Below are 26,503 nucleotides of genomic sequence, written 5' to 3'. Positions count from 1 at the left end.
AACAAGTTTATATAAAGTAACCAATTAAAGTAGCTTATATAAAGATAAAATTGTGATGTTTTAATAGTTTAAAAATGTATATATTTATAGATATGTGTGATTTTTAAAAAATCTTAGTTGTTAGAAGTAGGCACACATGTGAGTAATAGATGGTGAAAACTGATATAGCAATAGTACTTTGGATATTATATATTATTAGCTGATTTTCTGTTTTAGCTGAATTCAAATATGTAGAAGTTCAACTGGCATATTAGGTTAGAGTAACATTGAAATACTTGATCTAAAAGAAAAGATTACTGTACTTAAAACTTTAATGTTGTTAGTTTACAAGTCATCTAATAAATCATATCTATTTTTGATGATTATTTCCAGTTACTTAATGGAACTTACCTTAAAATTATTTGAAATCTTAAAATTTTTGACACCATTTTTGCTTTTACCATAACTTTATTTGTATTTTTTTTCTTCTCGGTACGTATATAAAATGCCTTAATGTTTTCTTCACTTATTCCTAAGGTCACTTATGAAGCACATAAGGAATACCTAGCCAAAATGTATGAAGAATATCAGAGACAAGAGGAGGAAAACATTAAAAAGGGAAAAAAAGGGAATGTGAGCACTATCTCTGGTCTTTCATCACAGACTACAGGAGCAAAAGGTGGAATGGAAATTCGAGAGATAGAAGATCTTTCACAAAGCCAGAGTCCAGAAAGTGAGACAGATTACCCTGTCAGCACAGATACTAGAGACTTGCTCATGTCAACAAAAGTGTCAGATGATATTCTTGGAAATTCAGATAGACCGGGAAGTGGTGTACATGTGGAAGTGCATGATCTTTTAGTTGATATAAAAGCAGAGAAAGTAGAAGCAACAGAAGTAAAGCTTGATGATATGGATTTATCACCAGAGACTTTAGTAGGTGGAGAGAATGGTGCCCTTGTGGAGGTTGAATCTTTGTTGGATAATGTATATAGTGCTGCTGTTGAGAAACTCCAGAACAATGTACATGGAAGTGTTGGTATCATTAAAAAAAAATGAAGAAAAGGATAACGGTCCATTGATAACATTAGCAGATGAGAAAGATGAACTTCCTAATAGTAGTACGTCATTTCTCTTTGATAAAATACCCAAACAGGAGGAGAAACTTCTTCCTGAACTTTCTAGCAATCACATTATTCCAAATATCCAGGATACACAAGTACATCTTGGTGTTAGTGATGATCTTGGATTGCTTGCTCACATGACTGGTAGTGTAGACTTGAGTTGTACATCAAGTATAATAGAAGAAAAAGAGTTCAAAATCCATACAACTTCAGATGGAATGAGCAGTATTTCTGAAAGAGACTTAGCGTCATCCTCTAAAGGGTTAGAGTATGCTGAAATGACCGCTACAACTCTGGAAACTGAGTCATCTGGTAGCAAAATTGTACCAAATATTGATGCAGGAAGTATAATTTCAGACACTGAGAGATCTGACGATGGCAAAGAATCAGGAAAGGAAATTCGAAAAATCCAGACCACTGCTACAACGCAAGTGAGTTACCCTACATGAGTTCTAAAAATGCTTCGAACAGATAATGAGTTGATAGCACCACAGCAGTTAAGAGTCATTTCTTACCAGCTACACCATGTTTATACTTAATTATGGTGCTATAGTAATTTATGGAATCAAATAGTGTGGTAGTATACATAAGAGACATTTAAAATACCTGAATTGTATTTCCAACTCTGCCACAATTTGTCTGTGGAACTTAGCTGAACCTCTTTGGGCCTTGAATTTCCTTAGACAGTACAAGAGGTTGTACTCGATTAAAATGTGACCTTTACGGGCTCTACCATTCTAATAGGTTGTGACTCTGTGACTAAATTTACACATTTTGTACTCAAGATCTTCATTCTGAATACTTGATTAATTTTAACCTTTTAAAGCCCAACCTTGTTCTGTGAATTATAGAAAAGAGGACTTAGAGCCCAGATTGAACAGATAAATGAAATGAAGGGTAAGGGGAAAGGGAATTGTTATTTATCAAGTGCCTACTGTGTTCCAGGCACTGTGCCGTATGTTTTCAGATTTAATCCTCACAGTCACCCTGTGAGGTAGGTAATATGGCTGAGAAAATGTGCAGTTATTAGCAGTGAGAATTTTCTTTACAACCACTTGGATAGGAATCTGTTATGAGGAAATTAAAGACTCTTAGGTCTGGCGGTGAGGAAACGTTAGTGCTGCAGTTCTGGCCTCACCAGAATAAAGCTAAAAATAGATGCTGTTTTCTGATATGAATTTTAATTGTGGAGCTTTGAGTTTTAAGACTACTTCCTTGTTTTCTAGGCTAAATTACCTTATGGTTAGGAGTTGAAAAATAATTTTACACTTAATGATTTGTTTTTTGGTGTTTCTCCAGGTTTTCCACTCACCTTTTAATGTCCTCAAAGATAAAATTAACATGTTTCCATTAGAATTATATTATAAAAAGTAAACCATACCTTTCTGGTGTCTTTGTACTCTAGTAACAATATTAATAATATATTCTGTGTTTGGAAAATAAAAACAGAAAGAAAAAGTATCTTCTGTGTATGGGAAAGGTATTTTTATTTTTTCTCTATTAACTGCCAGTTTCCACTTTTTGTGGCAGTTGCACCACAGTGATAATGGGAAGGGAGTGGAGATACTGAATTAGGTAAAGACTTAAAAGAAAGGAAAGCATGGTGCCTTGTTTTTATTTATTTATTTATTTAAAGATTTTTATTTATTTATTTGACAGAGAGATAGGGAGAGCGGGAACACAAATGGGGGAGTGGGAGAGGGAGAAACAGGCTTCCTGCTGAGCAGGGAGCCCAATGTGGGGCCCAATCCCAGGACCATGGGATCATGACCTGAGCCGAAGGCAGACGCTTAGCGACTAAGCCTCCCAGGCGCCCCAGCATGGTGCATTGTTTATTGAACATGGTAATCACTGGGCTTGCCTGGTTTTCACTTAGAGTTTGTAGGTACTTTCTGGTTTTCTAACTTATCAAATAAATGTACTGTTTTTCTAAATTGAAGTATTGTGAGTGAAATAGACTTTGAGTTAACCTGAATCTGTTCAAGTAATATTTTTTAATCTTGTGTTTCCAATTATAGTTAGTTGATGATATATATCCAGTACACTTCAATGTGAGTTATATGCTCACTTTCCTAAGGAAGAAATGTGGTCTAATATGAAAACTCCATAAACAGGGATTGGTTTTCAGTGTGAACTTTGGTGTTAGACCTTAGGTATTTGATTACCTTGTATAGTTTTTGAAACAGCAAAATAAAAGTAATAACAGTAGCCTCTTCAGCTCAAAAAGGTTTCTGTCCAGGGAATCACCAGATGAATAATACATGTAAGATACATAACCTACCAAAGTCATATGCAAAGCTTTACTCACTCACTTGATTATACTTTCTGTTTTCTTTTTGAAACAAAAGAAATTTTAAAAATTTCTTCTGCAGGCTACAAAAGTTCACCTTTTCTTTCTCTAGGCTGTTCAGGGTCGGTCTATTACACAGCAAGACAGAGATCTCCGCGTCGATTTAGGATTTCGAGGAATGCCGATGACTGAGGAACAGCGGCGCCAGTTCAGCCCAGGCCCACGCACTACAATGTTCCGTATTCCTGAGTTTAAATGGTCTCCAATGCACCAGCGACTTCTCACCGATTTACTATTTGCATTAGAAACAGATGTACATGTTTGGAGGAGGTAGAAATATTTCTTTTCTTAAATAAGGCAACTTTCACTGAAGAAAATGAGTATTTTAAATGAGTGACATCAGTTGATCCATAAGGGAATTATATCATTGAATAATCTCACAAATTGAATTTACTAAAAGTAATCCAACATTGAAATTTTATATAGAAACTTGAATATTTTCACACAGGTTATAAGGCCTAGGGCTCAAGTCAAAAGGTGTCCAAGAATTTAGGCTTAAGACAATTAAAAAGCAAAATTTTGCCTATTCTATATATAAAAGAGATTTAGCAACAACAATAAAAAGTTTCAGTTTGGGTTCAAAGCTGTTTCCACATTTTTATTCTTCTGTTAAAATTAATACCATATACTAAATATATTCTTGGTAATAAGATTATAACATATAGTGTTAAAATAGAATTTAAAATCACCTTACAACATCTATTTTTAGATCCTTTACCCTTAAAGTAGTTAGTATCAGCTCATATATAATCACTTAAAGAAAACAGTCTACATAAATTAAATCATCACTTAAGGAAAACAAAGTCTGCATAAATTAAATCATTACCTTGCCTCACTTTCAGTTAATTTTCTAATAGCAAATATGCAACAAATTAAGCAGTTATGAGAGTACGTCATTTATGTGTGCATGCACATAAATTAGGAAGTTGATGGCTGTGACAGAGTACCCCACTGTCATTGACTTAAACAATCAGTGGCATGGTCTTCTCTGGACTGAAGGAGGCTTCACCTAATTTTCCTTCTGAGATTCAAGGTGGCTGATTCAGCTCCCAGCACCAGTTCAACATAGGAAACTTGCCCGAACTAGAAGGCAGGGGCTCTTCTTCCTCCTTCATCCTTTTCTTCATTCCTCCTCTTCCTTTTTTCCCTCTCCTTCCTCCTCCTCTCTCTCCTCTTTTTTCGTCTCCCCATTGTTTCTTCCTCCTCCTCCTCTACTTTTTCCCTTTCCCATTCCTTACCCTCCCCTCCTTTCTTCTTTTCTAAAAGAAGCCCCTCAAGAAATCTCCCCCTTACCTCTTATGTGCCAGCAGTCAATCACCAGCAAAGGGGAATGGGATTATTAATAATGACTGTCCTATTTAGAGCAATACTGGTTAATAACCTAGTAGCTGGAATAAAGCCAACCTTTCCTATACCTGATCTAGCTCAACAATAGAACAAAATCTAGATTGTGTTAGCAGGGAAGAAGGAATAACTATTATGGAAAACAGTCAATGTCTGCTACAGAAAGTTTTTACTTCTAATTTTATTTGATCAGTTTGTCCTTAGGCTACTCATGTGATAGAAACAATGGTCTTTCCATTGCTAGTGTTGTTATTTGCTAAATTACCTAGGGATGCTAAATAAGGAAACTGGAATACAATGAAATACATTACTGTTAACATGACTATTAATGGAGATATATAGTGTAACTTATTAATTACAATTACTAGTAGTCCCCAAATGAGAGATACTCAGCTTTCCTTCCTTTAACATATGATGGAAACATAACATATACATAGATACCATTTGTCTCTGTTCTCTTTCACGAGCTGTCATAAAATTCCCCAAACAGAATTTTACGTGATTTAATTTTTTAAAAGATTTTATTTTTATTTGAGAGAGCGAGCACGTGCACAAGCAGGAAAGGGGAGAGGGGCAGAGGGAGAGGGAGAGAAAAAAGCAGATTCCCTACTGAGCAGGGAGCCTGATGCAGGGCCCATCCCAGGACCCTGAGATCATATCCTGAGCTGAAGGCAGATGCTTAACCGACTGAGCCATCCAGGTGATCCTAATTTAATTTTTTAAAAGATAGCACTTACTTTTAGGATTGGGCAAACATCTTGACATCTAAGATGTCATAGATGATAGTTTACATTTGTAAAGAGTGAGAATCATTGACTTAAAATTGATCATGCTAAAGATTGAGTATCAGCTAAAGAAGAAGAACTGATATCTGGCCTTCCATTCAGTTGCTGATGCTTTTTCTTCAGAGAATTTATCCTTAACCAAACAGTGTTAGATAAGCATGTTCTCTCGTCTTGCCACCGTCATGTGATATGAAAAGAAGCATGACTAATTCTTTTTGCTATCAGTAAGATACATCATGAGCAATGGAAGGTCTTTTTCTTATTGTAAATATTGTGAACATTACTTAACTTCACACACAGAAGAAAGTGGCCACAGCCCTCCTAGTGAACTAATGCTGAGTCCTTGGAGTGAATGATGCCTCAGTTGGTTTCACTGTGTTCTTGACTGGATCGGTTACAATGTTTAAGTCCTATAGCACTTTGCCTTGTTTCCAACATTGGAGTAGCCACTGCATACCAGGTACCATTGAATTCCTATAAAAATTGGATGAGTTTTGGGCGCCTGGGTGGCTCAGTTGGTTAAGCGACTGCCTTTGGCTCAGGTCATGATCCTGGAGTCCCGGGATCGAGTCCCGCATCAGACTCCCTGCTCAGCGGGGAGTCTGCTTCTCCCTCTGACCCTCCCCCTTCTCATGTGCTCTCTCTCTCTCTCTCTATTCTCTCTCTCAAAAAAAAAAAAATTGGATGAGTTTTTGTTTCAGTCGTTCATAAAATTGAACCTTTTGGTTGACAGAATTGGCTGTTGGCATCCGTACGGAAACCAACTGGCAGCTTTCCTTGATGAGGTTTTTGACGTGTGGACACCATTTCATGTCTACAGCTGTTTGTGGGATGTTAAGGAAAAAGTGGAACTTCAAAATCGAAAAACAGACCAAATCTGAGATATTAAAATTGAACAAAAAAGAACAGTTGATCATGGAGTAATCTCTTTTTTTCCCATTAGAAAACAGTTCATATTCTTGACAGACATCAAATTAAAGCAATGTATTTTTCTGGGTATCTAAGTTGCATGTTTTGTATGGAAAAGCTGTACTGCTGACCTTTAAGATATTTTTCCTCCTTTTATTCAATAAGTCCTTGAATTTTTGCTGATTTATTTCTATTTCCCTATCATGTCACTTCTGTGACTAGCAGTATACATTTTCAATATGGCTGGTCACAGGTGGGGCTGCAATCTGGTGATAAACAGAAACTGCCTGAAAGGTAAACTTAGAGTTAACTATCCAGTTGTTCTAGAGTACCTGAGGATGGTAAATAAGGAAAATTGATTTCAACACAAAATAAACACATACTGTAGTTTTAAAGCAGAAACCCAGTAATGAGTTAATACATTTGGATACAAAGAAACCCTGCGGGGATGAATGTTAAGTCTTTGGTAGTATGATATCTCAATTGTAAATTATTTTCTTTTGTAATAATTCTATTTTAAATTTGCCTCACTCTTCAATATTTTTTACTTTATAAATGTTAGAAAGTTAACTTCTTAAGGTAAAATGTTCATTTGTGTTTTGTTTTTCTGCTCTTTTAGTCATTCCACAAAGTCTGTAATGGATTTTGTCAATAGTAATGAAAATATTATTTTTGTACATAACACAATTCACCTCATTTCCCAAATGGTAGACAACATCATTATTGCTTGTGGAGGAATTTTACCTTTGCTCTCTGCTGCTACATCACCAACTGTAAGTACTTTGCTTCCATCTAGTGGTATATTTTGTAATTACCTGACTAGAGCCTGTCAGCAGTGTTCTCTACTGTAAACAGATTTTAAGGAGATACGTTCACCTAAGGCAACTTCTCCCCATTTCTTTTTGTCAGTGTTGGGTTTCAGCCATGTGTGTCTGTGAAAATATTTCTCTGGTGATTTGATGAATACTTTTGAAGAAGAGCCAAAACTATAAATGACTTAACTTTATTTCCCATATATTGCCTATTTCTTCAAATATATATTATGGTAAACTTAAAAAAATTTTATTCTATTACTCTTGAAATTCTAAATACAAGCACATGGTTATTGTGTAAGTAAATAGAGTCATAAATCTAAATTTAGAAAAAAATCATTAGATATGCAAAACCTCATGTGAATTGCTTGAAATATTATTTCTAAACTTAATATTATTTTAAACTATATATGGGACTTTTACATTCTTGTTCTCTGAGATTTAATCTTGAAGCCAGCAATCTGCTTCCAAAACGGAACCAAATTAATGAATTCTTACTTAAAACTTAGGCACCTCAGATAGAAAAAATATAAATAACATACCACTTTTACACTATTTGAACAATTTCATAATCCTTAAAAAACTCAAAAAACTTTTTATAGACAAATGGGCTGTAATAGCATTTGCATGTGAATTTATCTAGTTCAACATTTATTTAAAAAGATACAGCCGTCTTTCTAGATAAAACATTGAAATATATTAAGTTTTAAAGGCATTTAATATTAACTATATGTTTAAAATATAATAGGTCAGTGTTAACTTTATATTTTAGTTGTAGTTTAAAAAAATTTCTGGTTTATATTAAAAAAAAAAAAAGACTCCATAGCTGCCTGCCCAGATAGGAAAGAATGTAGAACTCTACTTCGCATATTGACTGTGTTCCTGCCACCATATTGGAAACAAATCCATGAACCCAAAATGTATGCTCTCTCCACAGAGAAACCTGCTCTTTTGTTAAGATGTCTTTTACTTGGTGGAGCAGTGTTTCCAAATTAATCTCTGGCTTTATTTCATTATTAACCAGCTTTTCTTATATGATTCCTTTTCTCACTATAGTTTTTTCAATGCCATCACCCCCAAAGTATCACTGAAACTTAAATATTGGCAGCAAAAGATGGTATGCCCAACATCTTTCCCCCCCTCACAGGCATGTACACTTCTATTTCATCCATAAATTTATTCAAGAAGTTGACAAAGGCAAGCAGGCTAGTTCAAGAAGGAGAGCAGCAAATAGATCATCATTATTAGGGCCTTAATGAAATTAGCAGCTAAGCAAGGAAATGGAGCCAGGAAGAAAAATAGTTGATGGCATGTGAAGAGTGTAGATATCCTGTGAGATTATTGTACCTACCATCCCTTCTCTTCAATCTCTGATTTCTCCTGGTGATTTACCCCAAATTCAGGTAAATCAAGAGTTGTGTATGATTTCCAAAATGAATTCTAATATTGAAACAGGGAGGGTTTTTTCCCTTCTATACATTAAAAACTGAAAAATATCAATATTCTCTCCTGACATTTTTCTTCATCATATAAAATTTTTTAATGTTTTCTGAATAATCCTTTGTCATCAAGAAATTTTAAAAGGTTGTATTGAAATTCATTTTATAATATTATTTTAAAATTTTGTGCAGAACTGAAGATGACCTCTATATAAAATTAGTAGTAGGTATTAAAATTTGTATAAGCTTGAAATACTCATATTACTAAATAGTCTTCCAAATTTTAAAGCTGAAAGATCTCCATCAAGATAGAGAAAATATGAAATTACTAAAATAAATTGTCCATAAATGTTATGATTTACATACTATTTCACTGCCCAGATTTACTTAGTTTTTATTTTGTAATGAATATATAATAAAGATACTGACATTTTGAGGTTTGACTTCCAAAATTATTACCTTTGCAGTGTGGACCACTATATTTTGCAATTTGAAACTACTTATTGCTTAGAATACTCTTTTTTTTTTTTAAGATTTTATTTATTTATTTGAGAGCGAGAGAGCGAGCCTGAGGTGGGGGAGGGAGAGGGAGAAGTAGGCTCTCCGCGGAGCAGGGAGCCCGCTGTGGAGCTCCATCCCAGGACCCTGGGATCGTGACCTGAGCTGAAGGCAGACGCTTAACAACTGAGCCACCCAGGTGCCCTTGCCTACAACGTTCTTAACAGACTTAGGAATTCATTCAGTTGTAGAAATTTTTTTTCATTGTCTATTTCTCTATATTTCTGTCATTTTGGTTCTTTAACTGATTGTACCTATGCCTGGTATACAATAGCTGATTATGTTCTTGGAATAAATTGCTTCCTTAAAAGAAACAGCCAGAATGTTTTTTCCCACTTTATACTGGTAGAACCATGATTGGTGCTGACTACTGAGTATTGTCTTCTCTTACTTGATTGTGTAACATTCCTGTGAAAAATTGTAATGTAGTAGAGGGAGAAAGTTGGGAAAGAGGAGATTAAATAAAGAAGACAATTAGAACTGCATATATAAAGAGCTTTTGACTTAGAATTAACATGTAAAAATCCAAAAGTGAAAAAGGAAGCATTGACAGTATACAGATTAGCAGAAGAAAACATTGTCATGTAGGTGCCATTATAATTTCAATCCTAGATACATGAAGAGAGAAACATTTGATACTGATGTTCGAGTGATCTCATGATTTTGTTTAGGTTTGTGTAGTTTTAAAAATATTTAAAATATTTTAAATATTAAAATATTCATTAAATGCATATGTGCATGAATAAATATGAATAATGATGGATGCCTGTGACTGGCCAACTTTTTCTGTATGGGTCAGATGATAAATATATTCAGTTCTGTGAGCTACATGGTATCTGTCTCAACTACTCAACTCTGCTATTCTGCAAAAGCAACCATAGACAGTTACATAAAGGAATGTGTGGGTTTGTCTCAATAAAACTTTACTTATAAAAACAGGCAGTGGGGCAGATTGGTTTATGGGTCATAGTTTACTGACCGCTGACTTAGAGCATGATCCTCACATAAAATACAAATGTCATAGTATAATGTTTTAGAGTGAAAGCTATTATTTATTACTGACCATTGAAAATTCAGTAGTTAGAGCTTAAGATAAACTCATTATTTCCTATTAAACAAGAACTTGAATTTGACTTACTGAATATTTAGTTTAATTTTTAGAACAATTTCATCGAATGTTGTGGTCATTATGTTCTATTAGAAGATATGTAACATTTCACATTCAGCCATACTAATTTTTTTTTAGCATTTGACATGTCTAATATTGAAATTGTATTTAATTTTGAGAGGGTAAATAGAATGCTAAGTATTCTTCTTTTTCTATTTTACCAAGGTGACCAACAATATTAGTTGTATTTATTTCTACTAGCAATGAACATGTGGACGCAGAAATTAAAAATACAGTACCATATGTAATCACTCAATATGAAATACTTAGTTTTAATATAACAATAAATATATGATATTTTTATTCCAAAAACTACAAAAGACTTGTAAAAGCAATCAAAGATGGTCTAAATAAATGGAGACTATACCATGTTTATGGGTTGGAGACTCAACATAATAAAGGTAACCCTTGTCCCCAAATTGATATTTAGATGTATCACAGTTCCTCTCAAAATCCCACCAAAATTTTTTATAGTTATAAACACTATTTTTTTAAAAATTCACATGGGATAATTAAAACCGTTTTGAAAGAATCATTATATATTAATCACAGTAATCAAGACTGTGTAGTATCTTAAAAAGACGTAGTTCAATGGAACAGAACAAAAACACAGAAATGGAGCCCCAAACAAACGCACAACTTTTTTTTTTTTCTACATATGTTCATAAGCAGTTCACTTAAGGGGAAGGATAGCCTTTTCAAAAACAGGGTAATGATAGGTTTTCTTTATAGTTATCCATTGGAAAAAATGATACTAAGCTCATCTCAGGAATATGTCTTTCCCATTTCTCAGTATAAGTATGGATCTCAGATAAGTATGGAAATCTCATTTTCATCAAAACAGAATTGTTTCCCATCATCAGTGAGATTCAGACACAATCTTTTTGAAGTTAGGATTCAATATAAAGTATATGGATTATGGATTTTGGCATAAGATAAATCTGTATTTTAATCTGGGTTCTACCACTTACTAGATAGGACCTTACTCTCAATTTCTTCATTTATGAAAAGGTGTTAATTATGCTTATTTAACAGGGAGTTTGTGAAAATTAGGATAAGTAATAAGTGTAAAGCTCATTAGATGGAGAAGGCTCTTGATGTTTCCTTCATTTAGTACCCTTTCGGAACTGTTTATTCAGATCTGTGTCATGATAGAGTAATTTTCCCATTTATAAAATAATCTGCCATATTCAGAATTCTAAAATAGGGTATCTGAGGCAAATTTATTTATAATGGGTGATTCATTTTGATGGCAAAAGATTTACATGGTATAGTCTTTTTGTCTCCTATCCCAATGGGATTGGCATAGTGGTGGTCTGTTTTCTGCTTTGGGATCTCATATGCATATACTGATTTCCACTAAGGATAACATTTGTGTATTGCTGTTGCAGTATCATCATGTAAGAAAAGTTAAATTGTTTAGATTAATGTTACTTGTAATATTTCAGTGGAAACTTTAAGGAAAAAAGAGTATACATATACAGTATTAGTGAACACCTTCAACTTAATATTCATTGAAGAAGCAGGACTTTTTGCAATTTTAGCTTTGCCTAGATTATTTAAAGTCCTATGTAGCATAGAAAATAAATTACAAAAATAGTTTCAAGTCTATAAATTAAACCAATGGGTTTAACTTTAGTACCCAGGGAAAAATTTTAAACTTCTTAGTATACAGTTTGACCAATCTTTGGTTTTAGAAAGAGGAATTATTTTTGTTGTTATTGATGTTGTTTTTAGAGTTAGTATTTCTATGACTAGTCAGTTGAACCCTTTCTTTTATTCTCTATATGTTGTACAAGTTGGTCATGAGTGAAAGCAAGGAGTTGTAGGAAAAAAAATGAAGAGAAGCAAAGAACATGGATCAAATACAAATTGCATAATCACTTTGTGATTTTAAGTTGATCATTTTGGTCCACCATCCAAAACACTGAATGTTTAGAATTTAATTCAGTGTCATTTGTCTGTTAAGAAAAATAATAGTGACTGATATTTCTGGCTTTCCTAATAGTTTCATAATCATGAAAGAAGAGCAATATTTTCTGTCAAAAAAATGATGACAAGATCTTAAATTTAGTTTGTATTTCCTTACCATTATCAGAATGTGGAGTTAATTTACTAATTACTGGTTTACTAATTACTAAATTACTAATTTTTTTGTTTGTCTCATAATAATGATCATACTGTAGTATTCTCAGGAGGCTTTTATGCATTTTCCTATACAGTGTACCATGAAAATGGTGTTTATTGAAATTTATGCTCACATATATTTGTTGTCAAAAATCAGACAATAAGAACAGTTGATGACTTTAATTGTGAAACTTAATTCTAGCCACACTTTTGAATATATTGAATATAATTCTTAGTTAAGACTCTGAAATTTAGTATAATATCTATATAGTTGGCTTAGTTCACATGAAGGCCTCATTAGTGTATCAGTAAGTTCTTTTCTAGCAAGGGAAAATGGTTTTTAAGTTATAATCACTACAGTATTTTATTCTTTGACTCCTGGGATTTTGATCTATAGGAAGGGCTCCAAATATTTTAAAAAACAAATTATAACATGATTCCTTAATGAAAATTCTAGAAGGTTGGTATAAATAGTTTATTTCCTTAAGTCATTCCTGCCTAACCCAGTACTGAGTTAGGGCTTTTACAGAGACATCATATTAGTTTATTTATTAAAATGCTTCCTTAGGTATCTGCTAGGAAAATATATTTATTTTATAAAATAGAATATGCATAATTTTAGTATATGAACTATATAAATATAAATAATTTATATATTATTTGGGCAGAGTTACTCTAATGAAATAAAATAAACATTAGTCTAAATACTTGATATTTAATCTTAATCATATGTAATTTATAAAAGGAATATCTCTTCTAAGAACTTTGCTTCTAATAAAATAAATATAATTTTTAATATATTACTTTGTGTTTCAATTTTACATTGTATTTTTATTTAATTTTAATAATTTCCTTTTCTTGTACTTTTTTGATCTGTTGTCTGTTTTGTCTAATGCATGTCCAGGGTTCTAAGGTTAGTATTACTTCAGTAATTTTCAGGTTTTCAGTTTTCAGTTTTATTTTTGCTTATTTATGAAATTTTTGACTTGGTTATATTTTGAGTTTCCATACCATCTTTAATATTAGACCTATCTTTGGTATATTTAAAATATTAATTAAAAGGACTTTTTCTCAATGCATTGATGAATTATTATTCACAATAACCTTTAGACTAAACTATTGTAATATAATGAAAACAAATTTCATTCATATGTACAATCAGATGTTAATTGGTTCCAATGAAAGGAAATTGGATGGGATATATATTATTTTAGGATTTAATAATAATCATATGTGAGTGATCTTTATTGTTAAATGTATGTTATAATGTTTATATAACATTTCAGCAAAATTATAAATTACTTTTATATGGAATTAATTAAGAACTCCCTTTCTGGTTTTTTGTGTTAAGAATGCTTTTTAAAATTTTATTTTGTTTAGTCAAAAATAACAGTTTGGCAAATTACATGGCTGATTAATAATTCTATTAATAATTTCTGTATGTAATTTAGTCATTTAAAAATGAAAACATATTTTGAAGTTTAGACCTAGTAGACCACAAAAGACATGAAAATAAGACCATTAACTAATAAAGTGATAACTAATAAATAAATCTTACAATTTGAGTAATTCAAAATGATGAATTTCTTTGAGAATGCATCTATAGATATTACAGAATTCTAATATTTTTGAAAATTTATTTAGAACATTTGATAGACCTAAGCAATGGCCAGATCTTCCATTCCATTATAGACACTTGTATTAACTGAGATTTAAAGGAGTTCTTATGTAAAGTTTTTTTTTTTGCTTTTTAATATGAACTATTGTGTTGTAATCACAGATTTTTAATTCATGCTATGAAATAATGCTGTATATCAATGAAGTGCTAGGAAATAAGGAATCTGTATTTAAGAAATCCAAGTAATGAATTATTTCTTTAGACCACAGATACTGAATTGGCATAATGTAAATCAACAACTGAAAACAAATTTTTGTCTATTTTCAAGCTCGTTTTAGAGAGAATGGTTTTAACACTATTTTGCTGTTAAATGGAAGGAAGAAAGGTTGTTACATTTTATACTCCATTTAAATGGAGTTTAGTTATATAGTGCTTGCAGTAGTCACCTATCATTTTTATTATCCATCTTGTGCTCAAGAAGTGTTTTAAGAGTTGTGTTTTTTTTTTTTTAATCAGTGTTTCCTGCTGACATTTCCATTTTAATGTGAGCAGGAATCTGTTTAGGTAGACTGATGGGCATAAACAATATCAAAATGGAACATTAAATAGGAGTAGATACCTGTAATATATGCTTACGTTGTAGTTGAATTTATCATTTGGTAAAGAAGTAAGGTTAATCAATATGGCTAGTGTGCCCATTTTCAGAAAATTTAAGCAGTAATACTTTTTATTTATAAAGCACTTCTTACTTTTCTCTCCCCCTTGTGGCACTGAGAAAATGAGGCCTAGTTATAACGAACCAAAATAATTAAAATGTTATATAATACAGAATGAAAACTAAAATAAGAAATATTGCTGTTGCTTATAAAATACAAAGTTACACATCTCCAGAAATACTACTTTGTGACATTCCCTTTGAAAGCATGAAATTGTATTTTATCATAGACAATATTTTAGTGAAAGTATAGTTGTACCTAACTAGAATGTTACTGATGCTTCTTATTGCTAGTGTCTTATAGGTCACAAATTAATATCTTTAGAGGAATTAGTGATTTTCTTGATTATTTTTACCCTAGATTTTTATTGTATGTATGAGATACCTAGTGACTTAGTTTATTCTGAAATGGGTAAGAAATTATTATGTGTTCTCATTTAACAGTTGTCTCATTTTGATGCCGATTGGAAGTGCCATATATCTTTACTATTACTCATCACACATTTATACTAAAGAGAAGTTAAAGCATATCTTTTAATAAATGAGAGTGAAGATTTTAGGAAAGTATCTATTTTATATCTTTATTAATAAAATAAGACAAAAGTAGTAAAATATAGATGTGTAATTATTCCTAAATATCTTTATGAAATGATCTTAAGTTTGGAATATAGTTTTGTAAGTGAGACATTTAAATTTATCCTTCATTTTAAAAATGGACTTTTCCTTTATTCAAGGATAATTCATAGGTAAACTAATTAAATTTAACAACCAGTTCTTTTGATATGTGGCATCAGTTTATAATTTATCATTTATTTTGTTTAGAAAATATACTAGAGATGCTGAACTACTGTTTACCTGTAGCATGTATGTATATGTATTATATTTCCAAATTTTAAACAAGACTTAAATCTTCTACTTTTTTAAAGACGGAATTGGAAAATATTGAAGTGACACAAGGCATGTCAGCTGAGACAGCAGTAACTTTCCTCAGCCGATTGATGGCTATGGTTGATGTACTTGTATTTGCCAGCTCTCTAAATTTTAGTGAGATTGAAGCTGAAAAAAACATGTCTTCTGGAGGTTTAATGAGACAGTGCCTAAGGTTAGGTAAGTCTGTTAAGAATAATGGTGCATGTTAAATAATTACCTACAGTTTAGTTTTTTGATGCTCTGTGGTACGTAAAGTATTGATGATACAAGTTAATGATTATGTTGTATAGAGATTACATTATAATTCTTGAGAATTACTAAATTAAAAAAAATTGTGCTATCATCACATTGGAGATTTCATGAAATTGATCATCTTTAATGGATTATAATTTGAAATGAAGTCAAATATATTTTGAATTATTTCAAAATCAATAGGACTGTAACATTTTTCATTGACATAATTTTAATGTAAATCCCCTTAGGACTCCTGTTTTGGTAAACTAATATAGAAGATAGTTGTCCTGACCCACAAATATGTTGGAAGACCAGTGACATAGTTTTTATACACAGAATGCCAAAGGATAAAACTGACTATTCCAATGTCACTGTTTCTCAGAGTAAGCAGTTAACACTAACAAACGTTACTTTACTGTACTGTTCATTTACGACCCTGTGTTGCAAAGAAAAGTTAGCATTGAAAACTCTTAGTAAATTTAGTCCATCTCTTTACATCCATTCTTACATATCCTACCTTTCTTAAAGGGGAAATTTATTTATACTACTTAGACTTTACAAGGGACCAGCAAGCAATCGTTTTTATACTTGCCTTAGAGCATGAGTAGGACACAAGAAAGTAAGGCATTACATAGGAAGAAGTTTCTGACGTGTACTCTTTTTAACCATAATTTAAAAAATTATATAAAAGTCTACACGTGTATAGTTTCAGGGGATAAATTGTTCTGATCCAAGGTAGGAGTAATAACTTGCTTTAAGAATGATGGAATGAAACCTACTTTTTCCTTTTGTATTTCTTAAAGATGGGCAGGTTAAGTGGAATCATTTCATAATCATTCTAATGGAGAGATTGACCACATTGACATCTCTCTGACAACCAACAGGTGTGGCATAATTTACTGTGGCCGCTATGGACATATCCATTGATAATTAACAATAGCTGACAGAGTTAACTCTGGGACAGAGAAATTTTTTTAAATACCTCAGTATCTTAAAACCAGCATTTATTTGGTTATTCTGAGCTTTTATTTCTGAATATATTTCAAAGTTATACTGCTAATTTCATTTTTATCCCAGTATTTCCTAGCCAATTTGTTTTTTTGTCATCTACAGGAAAGTTTTATAAGTGAATAATAACAAAGCAATTATATATCAATATGTGCTGTCTACTGTTCTAAGCACTTTATAAATATATTAATGCAATTAACCCTCAGCAGTCCTGTAAGGAGGTTACTATGTTTATATTCATTTTACTTATGAGAAAACTGAGGCACACAGAGTTTAAGCCGCTGGCCCAAGATCACATAGTTCATACGGGGCAGAGCCAGGAGTAAAATTCAGGTGGTCAGATTCCAGAACCTGTACTGTTTATTACCATATGACTTTTTAAAATAAGTAAATAAGTGAAAAGCTTGTACGTGTGGAATGCTTATTGACAGGGCTGTAGACTTTCCCACCACACAGAAAGGTGGGTGTTGGGACTCAAGACTGTCTGCACTGCGGTGCTCTGTCACTTCCTGAAATGGGGAGCTGTGCTCAGTTAGTCACCAAGTAGTCATGTTACTGAAGAAGTCTTGTCAATCAGAACAGCTTATCAAATGTGAATATGAAGTTTCAAAAAGTTTTTATTGATCTGTGAAATTCAGGATTTTAAACGATGGAGGGGGGATATATTAGGAAGGGATATATTGGGAGCTTCAGTAATATTCTGTTCCTGCAGCTGATTGGTAGTATATGGGTGTGTTGTTTTTATTTTTTAACTACACATGTTTTATATGTACTTTTCATTACTGTATTTCATAATTTTTAAAAATATTTGTTCTAGTTGGTTTTAGGAATAATGAATGGAGAAAAGGGAAAGAAAAAAAAAGCTAGCAACTCTTTTCAACATATCAGAGTCAAGAACTTATATTAATAATATGCTTTTGGTTTTTAAATAGTTTGTTGTGTTGCTGTGAGAAACTGTTTAGAATGTCGGCAGAGACAGAGAGACAGGGGGAGCAAATCTTCCCATGGCAGCAGTAAACCTCAGGAAGCTCCCCAAAGTGTGACCGCCACAGCATCTTCAAAGGTAATTAAACATTTTCTATGTTAAATATAATGTATCTTAAAATTTGTTTTTTTAAGTCTGAGAAAAAAGTAACATGGTATTGTGTAAAGAAAGAGAAAGGATTTGGTAATCAGACCGCTGTAGGCTTCTTCGGTGCTGGCTTTTCTTCTTCATAATTGTATTACCAAGATTATTTAACCTGAGACTTGCATTCTTTGTTTATTCAATGAAGGTACTAATAATTCTACTTCATAGGATTTTTGTAAGGATATCAGTACACATTGCTCTGAAAGTTCTTAGTTATTACTATTTTTCATAGTTAAATATTTTCACAGAGCTCAATATATGAATTATACTTTTTAAGTGGATATGTTTTTGGTGATAGATACTCCCATAATATTATTGAATGCCCAGGAAATGAATGAATAGTGTATTTTTGAATATACCAGTAATTCTCATTTTAAATTAGCTCTTTATCACATGTTTAACTGACCCTTTGCATCACATCAAAGTTTTATTAACATGACTTTTATGGTCCTGCATGACTGACCCTGGCTTACTTCTCCAACAGCAGCTTTATCCTCTTACCCCCTTGCTTTTGCCATTTTAGTCACATGATAGACTTTAGTTCATCAGAGAATCTTTTTTTTTTTTTTTTTGTCTTCAGACTTTTTCATAGGTTCCCTTTGCTTGAAGGGTCCATCCTTAACTTTTCATCCAGTTAAAATCCATTTGACTCTTGGCTTCAGCTTAAGTGCTACTCTTTGGGGAAAATGTTTTCAGATACCCTTACTGCCACCCCAGTCTAGGGTAGTTTCCTCTATTGATATTTTCATAAGACCCTGTATGTCTCATATCACACACTACACTTGTAACTAGATGTTTGATATTGACAAACCTTTTTTCTGCTCAGTAAGTGAAGACATGAAATAGAAGTTTAATTCATTTAAGTAGTTCTATGGCTTCAAACTTCTGTAACTTTCAAACAGAACAACCATATATTTAATATATATTGTAGCCTCTTTTTCAATTCTGTCAGAAAACATTCCTATAATAATCAGACCATATTTTATTGCTAACAAGTCTCCAAAGTGTTCTCCATTGCTTAGAAAATTAAATATGAACACATCAGCAAGAATGCCTCATGTTATTTGTGTAGGCATAGTAGACTGTAAGTTACTTGAAGGTATGTACATATCTTATCCATCTTTGTAATTCCAGAGCATGTATATATAACACTGGCAGTACTCTGTCCAAAGAGCAGTAACTCTAGAATCAAACAGGTCTGAGTTTGTATGCTGGCTCTACCCCGTAACTAGTTTTGTGACCCAAGACAAATTACTTAGTCTCCTGTGCCTCAGTTTTCCAGGCTTTAGAATAGATACAAATCTTAATTTACAAGGTGTTTCTATGAACTAAATGAAAAGCAGTAATTAAAGTTCTTAGTTAATTCCTGACACACAGTGAACTTTCAATTAATAGTAATTCCCTTCCTCTCTCTAGCAGGTCTGTATATTCATGAAATGAATAAATAAATTAGTATTTTTGAGAGCTTTGATCTTAAAGTGTCTGTAATGAATTCACTAGATAATAGGGAACTTTTCAAGACTGTCAAACTAACTATTACTCTGATTGCAGAACATGGAGAGAAAAGTCCAATGTGAAGGAATTTTGTAGTAATTTAGTTGAGCTAGGCACTGTCTCTTTAGCAAGAACCTTGGCAATGAAAAATGGTTAATAAGCTATAGATGCAGAAATATTAGGGGAAAAGTGGACTTGGTAAGAAGACACATTTTAAGAAAGTGAGTCAGTGGACCTGGCGAGGGAGGGTTTTTTTTTCTCCTTGTGTTTATGCATTTTTTTATGTGATTTTAGTAAGTGAACCATAGATAATTTTGATGAATACTAATCTGTGTAGACTTGCCTGAGTCATACATCTTCATTGGACCTCACTTTCTATACTTTGTAAAAAAGAGCTTTACCCATAAAAAAGTCTTTATAAAGATCAAATTCAATTGTGGATATGGAAATACTTTATAAAATGTAAAATGATACATGTAAGTTCAAATATTTATAAATTTCTTCATCTATGCTGTAAATTGTGTCCTTTTCATCTCTGCTGTAAACAATGTGTTATTTTCTTTAATCATCCTGTGATAAATATTATTAGCTTATTATTTAGATGATATAGCTGAGGTCCAGAGAGGCTAATATCTCACCTAAGGTCATATCCTGGTAAGTCGTGGAATTATAATGGAAACCAAATAACTAAGCCATATTCTTTTCACTATCCTGTGCTGCAGAGGAATCGAACATCTTAATTTAAGAGTGAAATATCATAATTGAAGTGTATAGAAGATTAGAAGGAAGTCTATTTATTTTTAATTAGAGTAACAAGTTATTCTATTTGCAGGAATTGTATTTGGTACTCTATGTATATGATCTAATTAATCCACACAATTCTTAAAATGTTGTATAAGTGATAAAGTACTAGACTGAATTTCAAGGAACCTTGTTCTCTCACTAGTTTGCTATGTGAGACATTAACTTAAAATTTTGTAAACAAAAAATTGTAAGGTTTTGTATCTTCAACTTTAAAAAGGATTTTTGGTCGTTATGATCTTTAATGTCTTTCAGCTTTAATATTAAGGCTATGACTGCATTTTTTTTGTTTACCTTTTTTAGGTTTTTGTAGGTCATAACATATTTATACATATAAAATCTCATGCAATGTAATACAGTAATCTCATATGTTATAAAAGCATGATGGACAAATGAACCCAATGACTCAAAGAGATTTATTAAGTAGAGATTGGGAAAGTGAGGCTCAGAAAATTTTAGTAACAAGTCCAAGGTTACACAGCAGAGTTTGAGCTCAAATCCTCTGAAGTCCAAGATCAGTCTCTTTTCCACGTCAGTCTTACTACTTTTCTGAGTCTATTGTGGTAGCTGTGATGATGAAGAACAAGAACACGAGTAGGTGAAACTGTGACAATAGCAGAGAGGAGAACAGAAGAAGTGTCTTGTCATAGAGTGCTATTGTCAATAAATGCTACTCAGTGATGGGGAGGTAATGCCTAAAGATACTAGAAATTACTCACCTATATTCGTTTCTGTATTATGCTATTTTCTCTTTAACAATTCTCTTTCTTTTTTAAGACTCCATTAGAAAGTGTTCCAGGTAACCTTTCTCCTATTAAAGATCCTGATAGACTTCTTCAGGATGTTGATATTAATCGCCTTCGTGCTGTCGTCTTTCGGGATGTGGTAAGTTATATACCTGCTTGATTTCCCAGGGAAAAAAATCTTCCACTATCATTTGTGTAAAAAAAATTTAAATTTTATAAGAAAGCTGCAAGTACAACTAAATGTCCTAATGTCAGGAATTGTAGGTTTGGGACATACTTCTGATTATAGAATGATTGAGCCTTTGCTTTCTCTGAAAGCTTATTGATACGTCATTTTTTTAGGTGATGTAAAATTTTGATTTAGTTTGTGTGTATACTAAGACTGGGGATAACCTTGAAAAATTATGATTCACTTTGTGTTGAATCACCTACTTTTCTCTTTTGTATTCCTTGCTCCATTTCTAGGTACTATGTTGTTATTATCAACGTTCCTTGTACTATGGATAAAAGGAATTAATTCACTAAGGTGTTACTGGCAATTATTCTTTTGAGGGGCAGCAATTACTTTTGAAAGAAGATCTGCGTTTTAAAAATGATAGGTGTTTATGAGAAGTTGAGTTACAAAAGTAGCTTTGTAAAGCTTAAGGAAAAGATAGCTTATGGAGATGGTTTCTTGGAACACCCCAGTTATATGATCACTTATTCAAGTAAAGATAAGATTGGCCTTTTCACAAATCACGTAGAAACATATATAGTATTTTACAGCAGATTCAATATTGACATTACTCCTTAACATAGTTATTGTTTTCCAGCCACTTTGGAGTCTGTATTTTAATTGATGATTTATGAAACACAGAAGAAAATTTATTTATTTATTTTAAGTAGGCTCCACACCCAGTGTGGGGCTTGAACTCAGGACTCTGAGATGAAGAGTAAGAAAGTCTGTATTTTAAATTTATATTTAACAATAAATTGGATGGGTACTTTAGAAAGTGGTTAAAATGTATGTAAGTCACACAGCATAATACTGCATGGTAGGAATCTGCAACAGAAAAATTGTCACTCTCTTTAATATGTATCAGTTCTTATAAATTACTAGAAAAATTACAAACATAGCAACAGAAAATTAGATAGTGGATATTAAATATAAAAGATAAGGTAACAAATACATGATGAAGTCAGTATCACCAGTAATCAAAGGAATGCAAATTAAAATAAGTGAGATATTTTTAGTATTAGATAAATAAAAATTTTAAATAATACCCAGCATTGCAAGGGTGCATTGAAACATGCTCTGTTATATATCACTGGTAGATGTTTAAATTGGATAAACTTCCTGAATAGTTCTTTTGCATTATGTGTTAAAACTCTTACAAATATTGACGCCCTGTGACCCAGTGGTTCTACCCAGAAGTTACCTGACTTCATGTGCTCATCAAAGATGCCTACAGGAAAATTGGCAATGTTACAAATACCTAACAGTAGAGTTTCAGCTTAATAGATTATAGTATATTCATTCAGTGGGACACTACGCAGCCATTAAAATCATATTTTTGAGGGAAATTTTGTGACATAGAAAAATGGTCATTATATATTTTAAGGGAAAGCAGCAGTATACAAAAGTACTTATATTACACAAATCTACATTTTTATGTTGAGCGTATGTACACGTACATGTGTACCTTTAAAAAAAAAAGACTAGAAAAAATATACCAAGGGCTATTAATGATTATCTCTAGGTAAACAGTTTTTATTTTATACTTTAGTCTTTTATACTTTTTTTGTGTTTTCAAATGTTCTGTAATAGACCCATATTTCTTTTGTAATTAATAAATAATAAAATAGTTTTTTAAAAAATGGAGATAAAATGCATGATAGTATAAAAATCATGATGTAAGAGTCTTATAATAATCTGGACTCTAATCCAGTTGTGGAAAAAAAAATCACTAACAGGTTGTTCATCATTTAGAAGTTAGAATTACTCATCCTGAAAAAATGTGCTATGGAAAGAATGTTTTTCAAATGAAAAATGTTTAAAACATGGAGCATATCCTCATCTCCAAGAGGCACACTCAGACCTAACATAGAAGAGGTTTATGTTAAGTGTGACATTATGTTTACATTGTTAGTAAATTCTGCATTAGGTTATTATGGTAGATTATGATAATTTTTTCTAAGACTCCTAGATGTTAAATATGTTGGATAACCCAGCAGTGGTGCCTAGCTTTCTTCCTGAAGGATGGGAATTAAGTATTCCCAGATGTACCTTCCAAACATCATTAAGGTAATACAACTTGTGTTGGTTGAGTTTATAATGTGTTTCAGACACTTAATATGTATTATTCATAAGCTTCCATTTAAGGGTTAAGAGAAATTTAAGACTCAGAAATTTTAAGATCCCCCAGGTAATATGAGGTGGTAAGAACCTTAAGGTAGACCTCTCCAAAGTATTCTCTTTTTCATCAGCATATTTCATAGATTCTAAGATACTGTTTTCACTTTTATTTTATATTTATTTATTTATTTATTTATTTATTTATTTTTAAGTTTTTATTTAAATTCCAGTTAGTTAACATACAGTGTAATAATTAGTTTCAGGTGTACAATGTAGTGATTCAACACTTCTGTACACCACTTGGTGCTCTTAACAAGTGCATTCCTCCCATCACCTGATGGAAGTGTTTGACAGTTGATATATTTTAGAATCAATTGTAGATATCATGCTAAGAATTATACTTGACTTTTGAAATTTTTGTGAATCAGTAGTCATTTTTAATTGCCTTAATTTCACAAACAAAGGAGATTAAAAATTAGGTTTTTAAGGAAAACTATATGTACATTGTATACATATATATATACAATATGCAATAAATGTATCTTGATCTTGCTTTTTTTCTCTTATGAAGACATTGCTGGTTTAAACTCACATGAACTGGGGCGCCTGGGTGGCTCAGTCGTTAAGCGTCTGCCTTCGGCTCAGGTCATGATCCCAGGGTCCTGGGATCGAGCCCCGCATCGGGCTCCCTGCTTGGTGGGAAGCCTGCTTCTCCCTCTCCCACTCCCCCTGCTTGTGTTCCCTCTCTCACTGTGTCTCTCTCTGTCAAATAAATAAAATCTTTAAAAAAATAAAAAATAAAAAAAATAAACTCACATGAACTGTTTAAATCTAGGCAAAAGCATTGTGTGACAAAATTTGCTATGTGGTAAGAAATAAAATTAGACTTTAAAAATCAACACTTGGGGTGCCTGGGTGGCTCAGTCGTTAAGCGCCTGCCTTCGGCTCAGGTCATGATTCCAGGGTCCTGGGATCGAGCCCCGCATCAGGCTCCCTGCTCGGCGGGAAGCCTGCTTCTCCCTCTCCCACTCCCCCTGCTTGTGTTCCCTCTCTAGCTGTCTCTCTCTCTCTGTCAAATAAATAAATAAAATCTTTAAAAAAAAAAAATCAACACTGTTTTCAGTGTTCCCAATAAACTAAAATTGAAAACAAATTCAGTATTCTTCTATACTAGGTCCTTTATATACAAAATTATATAAACTGAAGTAATTTTAATCCTTAAAAGTTGATATAGAAGGTTTTTAACATCCTGGTTGAAGCATTAAAATTTTTAAAGGATTTCAGAGTTAATTATATTACTGATTCAAGATTGAATAGTGGAGGGACCCATTTCTGAAGCAGATGGGGGAAACGTAAGAGTTTATGTCTTCATAATAATAAAATATGTAGGCAAGACAATTAATTTGTATAAAAATTTACTTGTTCTCCAGATGTTGTGCTTCATTTTTAAAGACAGAACTCTCTGGGAATAAGCAGCACAATTGGTTTGCAGATCTGGATTTGAAAAGAAAAGGCAACTGTTTTCATGCCATATATATGGGAGACGTTAGCTTGGCTAGGACACTTCACAATATCTGTTGTTTGCAACTCTGCAACTTTGTAGTTAACATGCATTCATTCCACACATGCTTTTTAATTGCCTGGCACTGAGTTTCCAGTGGTGGAAATGTAAATGTTGTGGAATATCACAGTCCATCACAGCTTGAGCTATGTTTGAATTCATTCCTGGTCAGTATCTTTGTTGATAGGATTGCACTTCATTTTCCTTTATAATAACTATTTAAGTATTTGATTTTGTCCCCTCTCTATATATTTATTCCATCAGCATTATAATGCACAGAGTATGCATTTCCAACACTTTTAAGAAACTATATCTCTAGGAAAGCTGCCTGTCACCCTCAGAGTATGAGATACTAAGTTTATAATATTTCAGAACAAATTTAATCTGTTTTGGTAGTTTTCTGTATTAGCTGTACTAATCCCATTTCATAGTATTAAATTACTAGTAAATATTTCTTGTTTGCTTTCTTTTCTGACAAATGCACATACATTCTGAATCTTGTTTGCATTTTGCTTAAATGAAGTAAAAATAAAAAGTGCCTTGAATGGAGTTGCTAGACTTTAATGCATGTCTGCTTTCCTTATTCATATCATACATTTTTTTACCTGTTATCTGTGGGCCACAGTAATTACTTGCAGTTTTGGTTTGAAGTGTCACCTTTACCTAGCTTAGAAAAGGGCTTTATAACCATTTACATTTGATTCCTTCGATACAGGCTAATTTGAAAGTGGTATTAGAGGTTATAAGTTTGCCTCCTTATCAGTTTTTCCCTATAATATAGTTATCTAGGCTTTCAAGGTTACATGCAGCTCTTTATATTTTACAAAGCATGCTTACAGAGTTATCTTTTCTACTAGACTGCATTCTGCTTTTTTTTAAGATTTACTTATTTATTAGAGAAAGAGAGAGAGAGAGAGAAAGGGCGTGGCCGGGGCAAAGGAAGAGGGACAGAGAGAATCTCAAGCAGACTCCCCTATGAGGGTGGAGCCCGCGACCCTGAGACCATGACTGAGCTGAAATTAGCAGTCTGATGCTCAACCAGCTGAGCCACCCAGGTGCCCCTGCAGTCTGCTTTTTTGAAACTATTCTCTCTGTATCCTAACTTCACCAGTTGTTTTCATACCTTTTACCAATTTGTTGCACTGGGAAAACTTCCATTTTTGTCATTGAGCTTTTGAAGTTCAGAGCCTCAAATACTGGCAGTGTTTTAGAGGTCATTTTTCCAGGGTGGAATAGTGGGACTGTTACTTATTTTTATTTATTTATGCAGTCAGAGGTTGCATGGACTTTTCTTAAGCTACCATATCATACTTCTAGCTCATATTGAGTTTGTATAA

General features: G+C 32.6%; 1 protein-coding gene across 1 annotated transcript in view; it reads left to right on the top strand.

Moving 5' to 3' along the window:
* The window catches only part of NBEA (neurobeachin), a 748,838-nt gene that overhangs the window by 226,546 nt on the left and 495,789 nt on the right, over positions 1-26,503 (top strand). The window contains 8 exon segments of the mRNA XM_044913201.1: positions 517-1,026; positions 1,028-1,534; positions 3,506-3,723; positions 7,111-7,264; positions 13,500-13,508; positions 15,855-16,035; positions 18,033-18,163; positions 21,302-21,409. Coding sequence (XP_044769136.1) covers positions 517-1,026; positions 1,028-1,534; positions 3,506-3,723; positions 7,111-7,264; positions 13,500-13,508; positions 15,855-16,035; positions 18,033-18,163; positions 21,302-21,409 — 1,818 coding nt within the window.

Source organism: Neomonachus schauinslandi, chromosome 3 (assembly GCF_002201575.2).
Source record: "Neomonachus schauinslandi chromosome 3, ASM220157v2, whole genome shotgun sequence".
Taxonomy (NCBI): Eukaryota; Metazoa; Chordata; class Mammalia; order Carnivora; family Phocidae; genus Neomonachus; species Neomonachus schauinslandi.
The sequence above is the reverse complement of the archived record's forward strand: the minus strand, read 5'-3'. Positions and strand labels throughout refer to the sequence as shown.